The sequence below is a fragment of the Dermacentor albipictus genome, chromosome 8 (genome assembly GCF_038994185.2).
Source record: "Dermacentor albipictus isolate Rhodes 1998 colony chromosome 8, USDA_Dalb.pri_finalv2, whole genome shotgun sequence".
Lineage (NCBI taxonomy): Eukaryota > Metazoa > Arthropoda > Arachnida > Ixodida > Ixodidae > Dermacentor > Dermacentor albipictus.
The window spans coordinates 124,345,852-124,364,846 of NC_091828.1; the positions used below are offsets into that span (position 1 = coordinate 124,345,852).

The 18,995-nt window shown below is 49.0% G+C and overlaps 1 protein-coding gene across 2 annotated transcripts; it reads left to right on the forward strand.

Moving 5' to 3' along the window:
• Window positions 1–3,128: 3,128 nt before the first annotated feature.
• On the forward strand, window positions 3,129–16,882 carry LOC135918300 (uncharacterized). Of its 2 annotated transcripts, none has more exons than XM_065451959.2 (3): window positions 3,129–3,549; window positions 13,394–13,677; window positions 14,176–16,882. In XM_065451959.2, exons 2-3 carry the CDS (start codon window positions 13,405–13,407, stop codon window positions 16,021–16,023), a joined length of 2,121 nt encoding a protein of 706 aa, XP_065308031.2. In that variant the 5' UTR covers window positions 3,129–3,549; window positions 13,394–13,404; the 3' UTR covers window positions 16,024–16,882. The 2 variants fall into 2 exon arrangements, with proteins under 2 accessions (XP_065308031.2, XP_065308033.2); XM_065451961.2 differs by lacking the exon at window positions 3,129–3,549 and adding an exon at window positions 9,751–10,097.
• Window positions 16,883–18,995: the final 2,113 nt, after the last annotated feature.

Here is an 18,995-nt window from a genome sequence, read left to right on the forward strand (position 1 = left end):
AGCAGGAATTGAACGACAAAAACCTTTTTTCCAAATGCCGTTTGGGGTCTGTCTGAGTGGCTGCAGCAGCTAGGTGGTGGTACCATCTATGGCGCTACCATTAGCACAGCGTACAACCTCATTCTTGTAGGTCCTCCGCAAAGCGCAAGCGCGTTATTGAACTAATTGAATTTCTAAAAATAAAATGCCTCAGAAAATTCGTGAAGTACGACTTTCGCACAACCTGCAGACATAATATATAGCATCGGATCGTAGTTCGAGTATACGAGAAAACACAATACCGTTACGCGGAAATTCAAACACAAACCACATTTGACAGCTGCCGCTTTTTGGGGTAAGCACGCCACGAAACATTCCGACCAACTGGAGGCTACAGCAGCGCCACTGTAAAAAGGAAGGAAAGAAAGAAAGAAAGAAAGAAAGAAAGAAAGAAAGAAAGAAAGAAAGAAAGAAAGAAAGAAAGAAAGAAAGAAAGAAAGAAAGAAAGAAAGAAAAAGCCACCGCCAGGCTTAGTGTACTGCGTATGCCCATATGTATGTAGACAATACAAGCCGTATCATCGCACGCATCGCTGCCAAGCACACGCAGCGATCGCAACCGCAACGTGCGGCCGTTTCCGTCACATTTGCTTGCTCGAGCGACGAGACCCGCTGCAGACAGGGAACGCGTTGCCGCCACGCTCGATGACGCATCGCGTTTATGCAGGGAGACCGAGCTATATAAGTCGCAGAGCAAGTTTTAACCAGCGGACACGAAAACCCGAATGCCTTCAGAGTGATAAAGTATTGTTTCAAAGCCCTATACACTTTCGCTAATTTCACTTCGTATAGGATAAACGCATACTGGGGTCTGACGTGCCAAAACCATGGGCTCTGATTGCGAGGTGGGCCGTAGCGGGGGACTCCGGCTTAATTTAGACCACCTGGGGTCTCTTCAAAGCGAGCCCAATGCATGGTACACGCGCGTTCTCGCATTTCGCGCTCCGTCGAAGTGCGACCACCGCGGCCGAGATTCCGCGACATCCTGTTTAGCAACGCCACAAGCCGATAAAGCCACGACGGCGAGTATAGGCTCATTATTAAACGAGCAAATCGAGGTCACAGTATCCTTTCTTTTACTTTCTCGTCGATACCTCGGCGCTTTAGTATTTTTAGTTTCTTTTTACTAGCGTAACTGATTCTTTTTTTCTATTCAGTACTCTTTTTAAAACGAGGCCGAATTCAGCCTTCTGCGCCGATGAAACCAAGTGTATACGCAAGCAACTTATCAGCAGTAACGGCGTTCCGTTGCCGAGAATCCGATTCCCGGCAACTTACTGAGATTTCGTTGTACTCTGACAAGCCCAAGGTCGGTCGATCGATCTAATTGGTCAATCAGTCAGAAGGCGTTATAGGTTGTCGACACCAAGGCGCACGGCAGACGCCATACGCACGACGCTCAAGATTTGCCCCTCTGCAACGTGCATGTACTTTCCAAAGGAACTAAAAGTTAAGCTAGTTAGTTATCGTGGTTAACGTTCATAAGTATCAGCGCAAAAAAGAAAAGAAGGGAAAAAAGGAGGAGAAAACTGGCGACGGCGAAGCGCACACGGACAGCGCTTTTTTATGCCGTCCCCGTCTTTTATGGCGCGTCCTGCAAAAAGCGTACAGTCGGCGCCAAAAGATTGTGGGATGCGGGTTCCGCGACGAAGCTACATTTCAGAACGATAACTTGACAAGGTGGAAGCTTGGGCGAGTTGGTGATTCAATATCGACATGCGTGCACAACGCAAAAGACGAGGACTGAAGGAAGAACGCAACACAGGCGCCGTCTTCAACTGATCTTTATTTGCGAAATCGCCAGAACTATGTACGTGAGCAAAAGTAATGAAAAACAGCTTTTGCATTATGTCACGCATGAACCCCTATTGCATTGCAGTCATGATACTTGATTTCGTTTTTGGCGAGGACAATAGACGGCATGCTGATGCAAAGGCCAACCAGCCGCTGTATCTTGCAGGGATTGCCCTTGTGACCCTGAATTTGAAAACTAAGTCGTTATCCCCAAACAGCGAGAACAGCTCACACGTGAAATCATAGAGGCTGGCAAGATAGAGCGGCTGGGTGACCTTTGCATCGGCATGCCGTCTATTGCCCTTATCTAAAACGAAATCAAGTATCTAGCGGTGATGCAATAAGGGTTCATGCGTGACATAATGCAGAAGTTGTTTTTCATTACTTTTGCTCGTGTATATAGTTCTGGCGATTTCGCAAATAAAGGTCAGTTGAAGTCAGCGCCTGTGTCGTGTTCTTTCTACAGTCCTCGTCTTTTACGCTGTGCACACATGTCGGTTCAGAGCAACGTTTGCTTGCAGCTGCGCAGTAAACAGTACAGCGCAATGTCGGTAGTGTACAGTGGGCCACGAAAGCTTACGGGGCACTGCAGGCTCTGCAAACAAGAAAGAAAGAAAGAAAGGAAGGAAGAAAGAAAGAAAGCTGAATTTCCGCGGCACACAGCGTCAAATTAAGAGCTTCATTGAGTAGTTTATAGCCTGTTCTAGCGTATACGCAGTGATTTATGAAATTAGAAGCGCCATGCCCCGGCAGAACAGAAATTCACATTTGGCGGGAAGCCCGCGTTGTGACCACCCGCCGCGGTAGTCCAGCGGCGTTGCGCTTCTGAGCTCGATGTCGCGGGTTCGGTGTCGGCCGCATTTCGATGGGCGCGAAATTCAAAAAAGCGCCCGTGCGCTTATACATTGGGGCGCACGTTAAATAAATAAGACAAAAGCACCAGGCTATAAATATTAATCCGCAGGATCAAATCTCAGTTTTGCAGCGTAAAACTACGGAATTTAAATTTAACCACTGGCTAGACTGGGCAGAAATTCACGCTTGCAGCACGAAATTCGCGTTCGTTAAACCTCTGCGGTCGACTGCTATATATAGCACACGGAAAGCGAAATATCTGCAATTCCAGGCTGCGCGTGCGCCTGCAGACTCGGCAAATATTCAGCCTTATGTCTCAAATCCTGCGTCCCGTAAACTTGCGATTCCTACTGCACATGCGAGATGAAACACTGGCCACGTATACGATGACAGGGCCGAGTCAAAGCATAGTTTCGCACAATGCTCTCGTCGCTTGATCTGCGACGAGCATGATGGTGGCACGGAGGCCTCTAGTCAATCGTCACCTGCAGCTCACGGACGGATACACGCGCAAAAAGAAAAAAAAAACACCGCACGAAACAATCGCATGTCGGGGGTGATTCCGGCACCGTCGCTGCCGCCTCATCCGCGGCGAAACCGCGGGCCGCGAACGATGCCGATACCCCGAGCAACGTTCGGCAGAGTCACGTGACCGAGTCGCTTGCCGCGGCCTCGCTCGCCCAGAAGCGCATGTTGTCCCGGCGTAGCGGCGGCGGGAACAGCGGTGACAGTAGCAGCCAGCGAGCGGGCGGCTGTTGCACCAAAGTGCGCCACGGAAATAAGGAAGACAAGCCCGCGGGGTTCGTGCTTCACCGGTGAACCGGAGCGGCGGAGGAAAAGAAAAAACACGAGACTACTTGAGGTATGGTACTATACGTTGTTGAATTTGTGAATCGCGTGTTGTAGCGGATCTCGATTAGTTCGTTGGAATTCGGGGGAATTGAGTAGCCGTTCGGGAGATGTTGACCCACGCAATGCCTGGTGGTGGTGGTTAACTTCATTGAAAGGGGGAAGGGTAAAGGGGGACGTGGCTGAGGGATCGGGCTCAAGTAAGGCCCTGGGCCTGCTTGGCCTTCTCCGCCCAGTCCACCGACCAAGCTGTCGGTCGACGTCCCCTGAACTGAGCAAGGCTGTCCAGTCAGTTTCGCTGCTGACGGACGGATGAGACAACGGGATGCCTGGGAAGAATATCTTAAAAGCTGCACCTCGCCACCGTCAGTGGTATCAACCGCCTGCAGGAAGTAGCCGGGTTGGCTCCGAAGCGTTGACATTAATAAATCCACTTTATTTTTGGTTCGAGTCGCTCCTAAATCATTTGTGCCGTGCTGGGCTTGCTTTGTCGAAATTCTCAAGCCTGGAAAACTAAGCACGTAGCCTATAACGGTGGTTGTCTCTATAGGCTGGAGGGCGAGCTTTCAGTTCCCGATGTTCAGTAAACCAAATGCTATACTAATTAAGATTTCACTAAAGTAGCAACTTTCATTATTTCGGTACACATGCACTCTACAAGGCAACAAATCATGGTGCATAATTAAGTTATAACTTATATGAAACTGCGTTCGGGCACTACAGGGTTAATTAATTTGTTCCAATTTGGCAGCTACCCACCGTGGTTGCTCAGTGGCTATGGTGTTGGGCTGCTGAGCACGAGGTCGCGGGATCGAATCCCGGCCACGGCGGCCGCATTTCGATGGGGGCGAAATGCGAACACACCCGTGTAGTTAGATTTAGGTGCGCGTTAAAGAACCCCAGGTAGTCAAAATTTCCGGAGTCCTCCACTACGGCGTGCCTCATAATCAGAAAGTGGTTTTAGTACGTAAAACCCCATAATTTATATATATTTTTTAATTTGGCAGTTGTTCTCTGGTTACCCTGCACCGTCTTGGGCCAGAGGCTGACGACGGACGAATCAACGGGTAGCTTCGTCAAAGTAGAAGCGCGCTACCATCTAGTGGGCAGAATTTAACGGAGCAGTTTGGCATGTCGATGTGCTCAATTGCATTGGCTTGGCGGCCGAAATAAAAAAGTCTCGTGCATTTGAATTTCGGCGCTCGTTAAATAACCTCAGATGGTCGAACTTAATCCGGATTCTTGTAGGTCCATGCGTTTGGAGCGAACTACGGTAAACCTCACAATTTTGATTTTGACCGTGGCGATGGGCGTGCCTTTGCGACTTGCTTGACGACATGGACAGGCCATATGCTGCAAAAGACCTGTGCAGTTGATTTGGGACAGCGAACAGGTCCTGCGAGTTGGCTTGCAACATTCAGATCTCGACCTCGGTGTCATACTGCCGTCGCAGATTATAGGGAAATGAGGAGGGTTAGATAACGGCAGGTCGTGCTACGAGATAACGGTACTTGTGTCTGCCGGAAATAACAATGCAGGAACCAGGTTTGCGTTTATTCTAATTTTCCTGTGTGTTTTTCTTCGTTCTTTGTTTCTAGTTATTGTGCTCCAACGCCGCCGTTATTGCCAACGTGGCTCAATAGGCACAATTGATAAGATTAGGAGAAATGGGGGGGGGGGGTATTTATAGTATAATGTCTGCGTTGAAACGACGTCGGAACAAGTCGTCTAGCTGCTAAATAGAGGAACTAGGACTATAGTTACTTTGTGAGAATGCAAGTGCACTATCTTTCACGCGAGCTTTCCGATTCATGTCGACACGTTTGCTTGTTTCTTTATCGGGTGACCGCGTTTCACCGTCTATGTTATCGCTCAGCGAGGTATGCACCTGCGTGCATCGGAAGTTTCTCGAATGTTATTGTTGTTTCTATCCGCTGTCTGTTGTCATCGAACCTTGCGCAACCTGCATGTATGCGCGACGCGAATTGTGTAGTACTTTCTGGAAGACACGCGGGCACCAGCGACTACTCTGTAACCTTGGATGACTTATATATGTATAAAAGCCGATGCATGTCGATGCGCTTGACCCGCTGATCAGACTTTCGACGATCACCGACTATGTTCGCCGCTGTCGTTGTCCTTTGAGTGTAGCCCGTTTTCGAGGGCACAGGTTCGGCCAATAAAACGCAAGTTCCGTCATTCACAGCTCTGCTGCTTTCTTCGCCGTCACTATACTACGTGACAATATACATGCCGATCTGGAGGTGTAATAGAAGAGAAAGAGGCCTAGATGGCTTTGGGTATCTGGCTCTTGCAGAACGTCGTTCTTCGCAATGATGAGGAAGAAAAAGAACACACGAAGAGGGAAAGACGTGTACACAGCCTTGTCAAAGGAAATTTTCGACTGAGTATCGAAGTACTGAGTATTTATCGAAGCAATCGATTGGCCAATTGGCACGCGTTACCTCAGACTCGACCACCTGGAAGATAAATTGCTTCCGGGATAAGGTGACTGTGTGGTTTGTCGTTTATTAAACGATGGGCAAGTGCCAGAATAGGCGACCCAATAATAGGCGACTGCCGGCCAATCCCTACAGTCATCCAAAATAAACACTGACGACTACGGATTGCACGAAAAAAAAAGTGAAAAGAGTATACTGTGAATTAAAATATCGCGGACAGGCTGGACGCGTCTTGAATTTAAAGCATGCAACGCTAGATGGCGTTGTGTGCACTTCTAGCACAGCGTAAAGGAACGTAAAGGACCCGCACGATAAACGCGTTAGGTGATAAGCCATGCAAAGCCGGCCATCGCGACTGATTTCGAAGGCCGAGATCAACTCTGCACGATCCGCGGGGTAGCTGTTCGTGGACATTGTAAAGTTACGCCGTATTGTCGAATTTGGTAATGGCGACATTTTGAGCCAATCGGAACGGCAGCATAGCAGCCCTCTGGGCCAATCGGAGCTGACCAAATTGCAAGTTCGCATAACGCGTCACAGAACACGGACCCAGAATAGCACTGCACCGGACGCCTGAGACGTTGCAGGCGCAATGGTTACAGCGACGCTGCGCCAAGAAAAAGCCGGCGTATCGCATAACTTGTCCGAGAGCGCCGTGGCGTGACACTTAACGTCGTGAGTGAGCGAAAACGAACACTTACCAACACTGCGGCGGCGTAACGCGCCCAGCTGCAAGACCTCTCGTCTTGGCGGGATTATCCGGGGCATTACGGCTGCGCAATCGCACTGTAAAGGCGCGATTCCGAAGCGCTAAGTCATCGCCTCCCTTTGGCCTTACCGAGTTGTCTCGCTCAATGGTCACCTCTTCAGACCTGTATAAGAACACCCGAACGAACAAATCGCCTGCCCGTAATGAACTGTTCCGTGAAGGGATGCCCTGCACTCTTAAAAATGTTTGCACCCTTTGGGGCATATCGTGTCCCACTACAACAGTCATCTGTCTCGCCTGCATTTCCTTTCTCTAACACTGCGAGCTCGGCACCCTCGGCACTTCCAAGTCACGGACATCATGCGCGTTATCAACGTGACATAGCATTGTCGACAGGAAAGTAGCGAGCGGAGCGTTTTCAGGAACGGAAACGCAAGCAAGGCAGATGACGGGGCATATCATGTCTCACAACACTAATCGACGTCTGTGTTGCCCGCATTTCCTTTCGAGTGCTCCTACCTAAATACATGTTAAAGGAGAATTCGTTTTTCTCGGCAACCACTGCACCAAACTTGGCGAGGTTTGTTGTTGGTGGTGGTTTCGAATTGTCAATTTTTTACTAAAAATTGGCAAAAATCAAAAATTTTCGGAAAACGAAACTACGAAGTTTACCACTCTGCAACTCAGCAATGATGAGCACGAGGTCGCGGGATCGAATCCCGGCCGCGGAGGCCGCATTTCTATGGGGGCTAAATGCGAGAACACCCATGTACTTAGATTTAGGTGCAAGTTAAAGAACCCCAGGTGACCTAAATTTCCAGAGTCCTCCACTACGGCGTGCCTCATAATCAGAAAGTGGTTTTGGCGCGTAAAACTCCATAATTTAATTTTAATTTTAACTCGGCAATGAAAAGTGATAATACAATTCTGTGAATTGCCTCTCATAGTATATCTAAAGCGGACAAAATTGACATGTTAAACATGAACCTCAAAAACAATTTAGTAATATGGAAATACAGTTTTTGCAGAACTCTTGTACACAACGTAACAAATTCACGTAAAATATAAATTGACATACAGAATTTGACCGCTTTGAATGATCTAATGGATTCCGTTTACATAACCGCGATATCTGTTCTCGATGCAGAACTATTAATTTGTAAACTTCGTCCTTCTATTTTTGGAAATTTCTTCATTTAAATTGAGGCCCTAAATCCAAATTGACAACAGTCACTAGAATTTAGCTTTATCTCACAAATGCAGCGAATTTTATTAAAAATCTGTCCAGCGGTTCTCAGAAGAGCGTTTTTGCGTTTTACATGTATTTGAATAGGCCGCGTCGGAGTTCGGCCCGAGTTAAAACTTCCGCTTAACGCTGCGATCTCGGCACTTGCAAGTCACCAACAGCATGCGCGTTGTCAACGTGGCATAGCATTCTCGACAGGAGAGTAGCGAGCGCAGCGTCTTCAAGAACGGAAACGCAAGCAAAGCACATGACGGGGCGTATATTGTCTCACAACCATAATCGACGTCTGTCTTGCCCGATTTCCATCCTTTAACGCCGCGAGCTCGGCACTTGCAAATCAATTTACAAGTCACGAATAGCATGCGCGTTATCAACGTGACGTAGCGTTTCCGGCAGCAAAGTAGCGATCGCAGCGTTTTCAGGAGCGGAAACGCAAGCAAGGCCATTTGACGGGACGTATCATGTCTCGCAACAATAATCGTCGTCTGTCTGGCGCTCATTTCCTTTCGTTTAACGCTACAATTTAACGTCAATGTGGCACAGCAATGTGGCACAGCATTCTCGACAGGAAAGTAGCGAGCGCGGCGTCTTCAAGAACGGAAACGCTAGCAAGGCAGATGACGGAACGTATCGTCATAGAGAAACATGTAACGGTACGTAAAGAGTGAACACTCGAAGCGTTTCGTGGCCGAGCCAATAAGGGTCTGATCACCCGCCAGGCGGCGTAGCGATTCGCACTTCTACTTTACCTCAAAGGTAGATAGCTTATCATACGTCTACGAGGTTACGTCCACGCATCCCGTTTCCATAGAGACGTTGATGCTGCGCCGGTCATGCACCGCTGGTTACGCCCACCCCGCCGCGCTCTTCCACGCGTTGCCTCGCTCGTGCGGTGTTTCCTTTTCTTTGCAGAGATAATTTTGCTATTTCTTGCGTTAAAAACATAGTTAGGAAGACGTTTGTTATGCTGGGTGAGTGTAGTTTGCACGTGTAGCACAGAATCTGAGCCACGGCACCCGTTAACCGTGCAGCCGTACGTTTGTTCTTGCACCTGTCTTTTCCGGTAGAGCATGTGTATCAATCACTTCAAGCGCGTAACTTTCTATGAGTCCGTCGCGAGACCTTGGGTTTAAAGCACAGAAGTTGTGTTTCTGTGCTCACTTGTACCATCACACAAGCGTTTCATTTGGCATGGCTCAAGCAGCGTAATGCGCATTTGGGATCGTGTTGTACAGGATGTTTACCTCACTGCAAATGCACGCTACGTGCGCCTGGCCCGGTTCGCAATATCATTTTTACTTTACGCTTTTCTTGTCGAGGTTGAAACATTCTTCTAGTTTGTGGCTGTATCAAACGTGCGATCCAGAGTTTTGACTGTCCAATTCTTTATGTAAACGAAAGGAATAAACTTTTTCCTGTGAAATCACTGCTTCCTATTGCGTGCAAGTGAGCAAAGCGGCTCAGAAACGGCAAAAGAATTGCAAGAGAGCTCTGACCGCATTGTTTTAACAACGGAGCTGTTTAAGCTTGATTTCCGGTCGTGCCCGGCGACCGCTCAAAACTCGGCGCAGCTATGCAAATGGAAGTGGAGAGGAGGAAAGGCTAGGTGAGTCAGAGATGCAATAGCTGCAGTTATGTCTGGAATGGGCACGGCTTGAGGCCAACGGGTGAAATGGTCAATCATTGTTCGAATATACCAGCAGTCGTGAGAGAAGGAAGCGGCCCAACCAAATCAAGATGGGCGGGGTCAAATCGACAGCCACGTGGCAAGAAAAATTGCGTGGCTGAATTCATGTGGCGGTTCACTTTGGCGGTATGGCACGCGAGGCACGAACGTGCCCACTGGCGAACATCGGTGTTAATGCTTGGCCAGATGTAGCGCTGTGTAACGATGTGCTGTGTGGCTCGGATGCTGGTATGTGAGATATCGTGAAGGGACTGGAATAGCGCACGACGGAAGGCAGCGGGAACGAAGGAGCTAGGTGCAGCCGCTGATACATCACACCAGAGTGAGCCAGGCACAAAAGTGTGAGGAACCAGTTGTCGGAGGAAGCGCGGATGGTCATGCAGCGCTTGCAGCTCAGGGTCGTCATCTGCGCCCGAGCTAGACGTTCCCAGTCCACAGTTGACGTCGAAGTGCCGAGGTAGGTGATGCGGGAGAGTGCATCAGCTGCCTCCTCGTCGGTGCCCTTGATTTGCCGGATATTGGTAGTGAATTCCGATATATAGGTCATGAAGTTGAAGTTCACGTGCAACGTAGTACTTCGAAGAGTTTGTACGAAACACAATACACCAGAGACTTATGATCCGTTAGAACATAAAATAGCTGGCCCTCCGGGAAGTGTCGGAAGTGCTGGATGGTGGAGTAGATAACGAGCAGCTCGCGGCCAAAAACGCTGTAGCGAGTCTCGACATGTTGAAGCTTCCGAGAGAAGAAACCCTGTGGACGCCACTCAGAGTCGAGCGCCGATGGCCACGCCGAAAGCATTCACCATGATGCCAGTAGGCACGTTAGTTCTCGAGTGGATGAGAAGCACCGAATCTTCCACGGCTTGTTTAGCAGCCCTGAAAGCAGCTTGAGCTTCGGGAGACCAGGACATTGCGGGTGAGGAGCTCTTGGTCCTGCGAACAAGGTCAGTCAGTGGGTGCATAAGTTCAGCGCAGTGCGGGATAAAGCGTCGAGAGAAATTCACTAGGCCCAGGAACTCGCGCAGTTGGCGTAGGGTAGTGCGTGTTGGCAAGTCTTGCACGGCCTGGACGTGGGAGGGCAACGGACGAATTCCCAGCGCCGAGGTGCGATGGCCCAGGAGCTCGAGCTCTGAAGACCCAAAGACTCATTTCTAGGGGTTGACAACCAATCGAAATTGTTGAAGGATCTTAGAAGGGGCTAGCGCGTGTCATCTTTTGCCATGCCGACCGAGGGCGCCGACTGTTAGCGTGCGCGCGTGGCAGCGTCTTTGGACGCTACAGTACTAAATGGATAACGTGCGTAAGGAGATATTTATAGTGAATACATACGATATATGGTACTCGCGACGCTTCTAAGGTGTCCATGCCTGCATACATAACCCGCTAAAGTAGTAGATGAATGGATGGATGTTATGAGCGTCCTCTTTGGAACGGGGCGGTGGGTTGCGCCACCAATCTCTTGCTATTATACTGCCTAATGTTCTGCCTCGGCTAAAAAAGAAAAAAGAACACAAGAAAACAAGCACGATGAATTCCCGTAACCAATTTTTCCGGCTCCCTATTGTGAACTTTGTTTTTTGTAAGTCTCCGTTTTTCGTAGTTTCCCTACTTCCACCGATCTTCCAATCGCCTTTTACTAATATATATTGCGGACATGCTTGCTTTCCCCCAACTCTCGCTGAACCCAAGCGCTTGAAGGAGTCCAGTGGGGCCTAAATTGACCGCCTGGCAGATATCTTCACATTCTAGTAAAAGATGCTCCGTCGTTTCTCTAGCTTCACCACAGCAAACAGATGTTCGTAGGAGTTGGCTTCTCCGCAATATGCGTCTTTCTCAGGAAAAGCGACATTTACAGGTTTCGTTCGTTTTACGGCAACAGTGGGCTAAACTAAAGCCCCTGCATCCACGCAGGGGCTTTAGGCTAAACGCAAAGTTCAACTTTGTAGTTGTGTTCTGAACGCGACGACACGTAGACGGGAACGGAAAAACGAACGTCTTTTAGAATCGTATTATAATAAATTATGTGGAACAATGAAAGGCGAAAGCATTTACGGTGCAAAGATAGTTTAGGTAAGGCAAGTGTTGCTTTCATTGTTGATACGCTAGCATGCCGAGAGTAATCTGATAGAATGAAACTGGCTGCGCGATTCTGGACGGATTCAAAAATTTGGTAAAATTTAGTGTTCTTGGGGTCCCAGATAGTGCATGCGTAATATAATTTAGGGAGAACAAGTGTTTTATATAGATTTAGTTTTACTGACGAAGGTGATCGGGAAGTAACCTAGCATGTCGTTTGCGTTGTTAGTGATATAGTTAACACGTATGCGCCAAGAAAGATCGCAACTGATGTGGATGCCGAGGTAGTTGCATGTAGTCACAAGATATAGTAGGATGCCATCAAGAAAATACGCGCTGCTAACAGTGTGGTCTCGTAGCTAGATATTCGCATGTCATTACGCTTCTCTATATTGAGCTGCATCATCCACTTACTGCACCATGAGGACAAGTGGTTAAGATCTTTTTGAAGTTGCTGCTGATCAGTTGGTTGGGCTAGGTTTTTACAGAGGATGCAATCATCGGCAAAAAAGATTTATTGATGGAAACGTGACGCAGTCAAGTAGATCGTTAAGAGGAAGCTTTAACTCGGGTGCTCCTATCTCAACATATGTAAAACGAGAATTCGTCTTTATCGGCAACCACTGCACCAAATTTGGCGAGGTTCGCAGCATTTAAAAGAAAACTTAAAATATAGTGACTGTGATGCAATTGTATATATACACGTGAACTAATACATTATTATTATTATTATTATTATTATTATTATTATTATTATTATTATTATTATTATTATTATTATTATTATTATTATTATTATTATTATTATTATTATTATTATTATTATTATTATTATTAACCGAGTGCGCCAGCACCGACACTCGAGATTGTTTCTGGGCACTTTAATAAACAGCTTTGATTGATTGATTGATTGATTGATTGATTGATTGATTGATTGATTGATTGATTGATTGATTGATTGATTGATTGATTGATTGATTGCACGCACTGCGGTGTGGTACGCGCACCGCAACTCGATAGGAACGTGTGCATGCGCAGTGACGCTCGTGCCACCAGTGGAGGTCAGAACGCTGCCTGCGTGGTTCCGGCAGCGCTGATTCAGCGCAGCGCAGCGCGGCATGGCGGGCGCGTCGACTTGGCTTCGTCGCTTTTGCAGCCAAACGCACTGCGCTTCGCAGGAGGCCCTCTAGCCTTCCACGCGCGAGCCGATACCGTGAACAGCATGGCGGTGACGGGGCCAACGTTGCGAACGGACCTCGAGAATCCGTGTAATTGCTATCGCAATAACAAGCACAAACACGCACACACGCACATACAATGACGAGCATTGAGCATCAAAAGAAAATTCTGGGGTTCAACGTGCCAGAACCACGATCTGATTATAAGAGAGCGCCGATAAATTTGACCCGCCTGTTCTTTAACGTGGGCCTAAATATAAGTACGCGAGCGTCTCGGAATTCCGCCCACGTCGAAATGCATCCAGGGTGGACGGGAATCGAACCCACCACCTCGGGATTCAGCAGCGCAATGCCACAGCCACCGAGTCACCTTGACGGGTGAGCATTTAGCGTCGACACGCTTGAATCAGTGAGCAATGTGCGCGCAGTGGACGTGACAACAAACTCGGTGCAATGCGCACGCAACACGTTTCCCGACCGATACGTTTTCTGACCAGGAAGCGTGGGCATGCTCCGGCGAAACAAGGTCCACCCCGCGGTCCTGATCGCGCTGCCGTTCCTGGCCACCTTGCTGCTGATGACGTCGCCTCCCTGGGGCCTGCTGACGGGCCGCGGTAGCGGCCAGGTGCCCGCGGAGTACCTCAGGCACCGCTACTGGAACTACGACCCCGACGTCCAGGAGCCCAGGGATCCGCGCCAGAGCTGCTCGCTACCCGCCCTGCACCCGTTCCATCCCGCGGTGTGGCCATACTTGAACCCTGTCACGCCCATCGTCTGCAAGGTGTGTGTGTGTGTGACTGTAGTCACAAGTCTGATAGGCTTAAATGTAGCAGCGATGCAATGGAAGTGCGTTCTAGAAGACGAATTCTCATTTTGTTCTGCGAAGTTAGCAAACAAACAGATCGATCGATCGATTGATTGATTGATTGATTGATTGATTGATTGATTGATTGATTGATTGATTGATTGATTGATTGATTGATTGATTGATTGATTGATTGATTGATTTTAACGTCCCAAAAGCAGCACAGCGAGTTTTGAATGACCCCGTTATGGGGGGGGGGGAATCGTTGGATTAATTTCGACCGCCTGCTTTATTAATGTGTACATAAAGCGCGTTGCACGAGCGCTCCTGCACTTGCCACTAGCGAAATGCGGCCGCCACGCGGTAGGGAGTTGAAACCGCGATCTTCTACTCAGCAGCAGAACCACTGAGCGATCGTAGCGTGAGTGCCAGCATAATCTATTTTTTTTCTCTCTCTCTCTCACTTTTTGCAAGGTTCGACAACCCTGGCTGACGTTCATCGACTCGTACGGCAACCTGCGGTTCAATGCGTCATCGAGCTACTCACTCTCAAACCTCCGGTGCAGCTACAAGTCCGTCCAGCGCGTCACTGACAACGAGATAACGTACAGCGATGCAGTGCCTTTCACCAGAGACAAAGTGCCTCTCAATGACGACGTCATCACCGTCAGTTGTAGCAACGCGCTGAAGTGGCCCATCTACAGCAACATCCATGCTGTGGCGGCGCGGCGTAGCTCTCGCGTTCGTCCCAGCGTGACAGCTCCGAACAAGCGAACACGAGGACCAAGAAGCAACGCCAACTTCAGAGGTTCCGGGCATGCGAGTAGAAACCCGCGGAGAACACCGAGGCAGCCACCAAACGTGCTAATCTTCGGCTTGGACTCAGTCTCGAGACTGTCCATGATGCGGTTCCTGCCCAATACCTACGACTACCTCGTCACCCAGCTCAACGCCGTCGTCTTCCGAGGGATGAACAAGGTCGGGGACAACACGTTTCCGAACTTGCTGGCGCTGCTGACAGGCCGGCAAGTCGAGGACGTCGTGAAACCCGGACAGAGGGACAAGGTCTATGACGACGTCCACATCGTATGGAAGGACTTTCGGGAAGCCGGTTACGAGACGCTCTTTGCCGAGGACTTCCCGGCCTTCGCCTTGTTCAACTACCTCGCCCGCGGATTCACGAAACCGCCCACGGACTATTACCTGCGTCCTTTCTGGCTCGCCGTCTACGAGTCGTTCCTGCTAATGTCTAGCTCGGCGCTGTGCTTGGGAAACGGGCCGAAGCACATGCTGCAACTCGAATACGTCAAACGCTACTTCGACGGCCGCAACACTAGCAATTCCAATAGGCCTTTCTTCGCCTTCTCCTACCTGGTCGAGATCAGTCACGACTTCTCGCAGCAAGTCGGAGCCGCCGACGACGACTTCGTCGAGTTTCTCGACTACCTTCGCTCCAACGGCCACCTGGACAACACGTTCCTCTTTTTCCTCTCGGACCACGGACATCGCTTCGATTCGATCCGATCAACCTTCGTGGGTCGAATCGAAGAGCGACTGCCATTCTTCGCCCTCGGGCTTCCCGCAAGAATGGATTGGCTAGATTCGCAAGCACGTGGTGTCGCATCGAAGTCGACGCTGACGCGCCTAAACGTCTCCCAGATCGCGTCCAACCTGGAGACCAACGCGGGTCGCTTGACGACGCCGTTCGACACGTACGCCACACTTCGGGACATCGCGTCATTCGCAAGCGGTGGATCGGCGATCGTCAGCCAAGACGACTCGCACTACGGCATCAGCCTGTTCGGTGAGGTTGCGCGAGACAGAACTTGCGAGCGAGCGGGCATCCCTTCCGAGTACTGCTCCTGCGGGTCGGAGGTTCCCGTCGAACTGGACAGCCCTCTCGTCAGGAAGGCGGCCACGGCGCTCGTGGAAAAGGTCAACGACCTCTTGAACTCCGACGAACTGGACGAACCGTTCGCGAGGAGGCGACGATGCGCCAGGCTTAGCCTGCGTCATGTCCACGACGCCCAGGAACTGTTCGTCGTGGACAACGTCAAGGAGACCGCTGGCGGCGCGCGGCGCCTCAGGGTCACCGTCGAGGTTCTTCCCAGCGCCGCCATGTTGGAAGGCCTGATGGTCGTCAACGGGGAGGAACAATTCGACGTCTTAGGGGACATCAGTCGCATCAACAAGTACGGCAATCAATCCCACTGCATCCGTCACGCGGTCTTGCGGAAGTACTGCTACTGCCTGGCGGAAGCTCCGATGAATAATGAAACTTCGAGGGACTACGAGGAACAGACATTTCCTACGATCACCTAGAAATAAGAGCAGCTTAAGTTATTCTCGTCGAAAACGGATTTGCACGAAGTGAGCGACCGAGGCAGAACATGACGTTTTGTTTGCGCCCTGGTACGAGGCCGTACCGGGGTGTCCTCGGAAGCGTGCGGATGCAGCTGGAAAACTGCTACTCACAAGAAGACACAAGTCAGCCATGTACATACTTCTAGGAAGACTGCCGCAAGATGTCGAGACGCTACGTTTATTGCTACACTCTAAGGCGAGTATCATGCATTTCTTTGAATCGAGAAGACAACATTCATTTTTTTTTTAGTAACTGAATCTCTTACGCAGTTTGCGACCAACATATATGCGATGCTTTGTTCATACCTAAGTATGTATAACGTCCCGTTATAGCAGCGGCAGACCTTGCAGAGAATTTCGTATAAGATGATGACAAAGCCCAACGCTGAAGGCTGCCGTAATCAAGCTGTTTTGCAACTGTTGCGAAACATAGGTGGACTATGACACGTCAACTGAATCAATGTGGCAATCAGCTTTACACCATTCACATGGCTCAGCGATCGCCGACGATACCACGCACGCTTCGATCAGAATGTACCTTAGAGGGTCTTGCGGTCTTGTACCTCTAGTGCCAGTTCTGCACCAATAAGGTGTCGAGGCGTAGCCTCTTAAGGCAGGAGCTCTCATGTTTTCGCATTATTCGTCCTCGCTGTCGGAGGCCGTTGGGAGACGCTGCAATTGGTTATGTGATGTCACATGTGCTGGAAATTATACGTGGCAGTGTATTGTACTACAAAATATTCTAGTACCCTTGAGAAACAGGTAAGACGACTGCAAAGGGGACATACCGAGCACTGACTTCGCATCAGTCACAATATATATATATATATATATATATATATACATATATATATATATATATATATATATATATATATATATATATATATATATATATATATATATATATATATATATATATATAATTTCTCAACCGCATCAAAGAAAAAGAGGCGCCAAGTTTTGTTGTGGCAGCTGGCCGTGACTCCTGCCATATTTATGTGTTACTTAAAATGACGTGACATCATTTCTTTTTTTTTACGTTGGCGTTTCATGCGCAACATAGTTGCGAAACTAGTTACGAAATAAATTTTTGCTAACAGCATTGTGTACTTATCTGTTTTTCTTCTTAATTTTCTTTCGGGAGCATCTTCTGTTGGGACGGAAATATTGCAACGTTCATAAAACTATCGCTTTGGGAAAGTACAGAACTCAAAACTTTACAAATATATGGTACGCGACAGCGCCCTCCACCACTGTAACACGTAACACCAGTGACACTTTCATTGTCCCTGTTGGCTCCACGCGTGATGGAGGACGTTTTTTCTCTTTTTTTTCCCCCTGTTCAATTTGCGAAGCATCCCCTGTGGAATGCTTTTGCACGGAATGTTAAATTATATACCAGTACGCGGGACAGCGACCACATTTTTTGCGTAGAATAGGCGTCTTGTACAGAAAAAGGCACCGTTGATTTGTGGGCGTGGTGTAAAGGAACGACGGAGAAGAAGTGGAACTCTTCAACCGCCTGTTTCTCTCCCCATTCCCTCACCCGAGATTGCCGTGTCATGCTCGCAACTTTCTGTCGCTATGAAGGGAAAGCTGCGGGGGCGGAGCTTCTGCACACGCGTTACCGCGCCAAGTAGTCCGCCAACGTTTGACAGTGATTTCGGTTGATCGGAACAGACGCTGAATCGGCGCAGCTTCCGCGTGCGACAGTTTCGCATTTGCCTAGACGCGGAAGGGAAAAGCCGCAAAATAGCTTTCAGTGGTGTGTTTTGCCTTTCATATATTTTGTCTTTTAACATATGTGTCCTCATAATCAAAGTTGTTTTGGCACGTAAAACATAATTTTAATTTTTCGCAGAGAAACCTTCAAGCAACAATGGAGCGCTCAATCTCATCGATGTAAGTCGCCTTTGATTGTGATCATGTATTTATCGCATAGCTGGTCGGTGTACAGCGTAGTTGTTGAAGGGAACAGCTACTCAATAAAAACATTACTAAAGACAATACAAGCGGAAAATAACCTTCAACTTTATTGGGAAGAATACGCTGATATCTGTGGGCGCTTATGTTATCTCAGCGATAAGGGCGAGACCCCTTTTACAGTGTACCGTACTGCGCATTGTTGTATGTTGGGGATTTAGACCCTTGGGTCGGCTCAGTATCTTCGTCCAGTGTTCCTGTAACGGCAACTCTTCACCGTTGCAGATATCAGTCATCGCGAAGTGCAGCAGAAGTCTGCATATTTTTTTATAGAGCACAGTTCTTAGGCGCCCGTTCCTGCTACGAGCGTCGGCGTTGTCCCTCGTAACCGAGCAAGTGAGCGAGCACAGTGAAGGATGAAAGAAGGCAATAGCGGAGGAAAGCGGAGGAGGAAGGTGTGGCGAAAGCGTGAGAAGGAAAGCGTTGAGTAGCGCAAGACAGGCTTTACGGCGATGATGGCTAAGAGATGGCGCCAGAGTAGCGCGCGTTGCCTATGGAAACAAAGCGCTGCATGAGCGGATGTCTGTGTGCGGCGGCTACTGTGAATCGCGCCCACGCGTCACCCACGCGCTGCCTCTCGCGATCTCTCGATTAGCGATCCAGTCGCGCCCTACTTCGCTCCGTTTGAAACGTGCCGCACTAGACATTGTCCGCGCCAGCCAATATATGGAAAGATGAAAACGCCTATGGAACTGCGCCCAAATTTTACATTGAGTAGTATTGTATTCGTCCGTGAATTTTTTGTCACCTAGAGAGAGCCGCCATAATCATGACAGAAAACCCACCGTCATTTTCGGAGTTTCCCTGCCTGGAAATGGCCCGTTCTGCGCCAAAGCTGTGTGAGCCTTCATATCGACCGACTATCGCTAACTGTGGTGAAACCTTGCTTAGTGGCGTATGCGGAATTTTTGGGGGGAGGCCACATACTAACATAGAAATGCCGA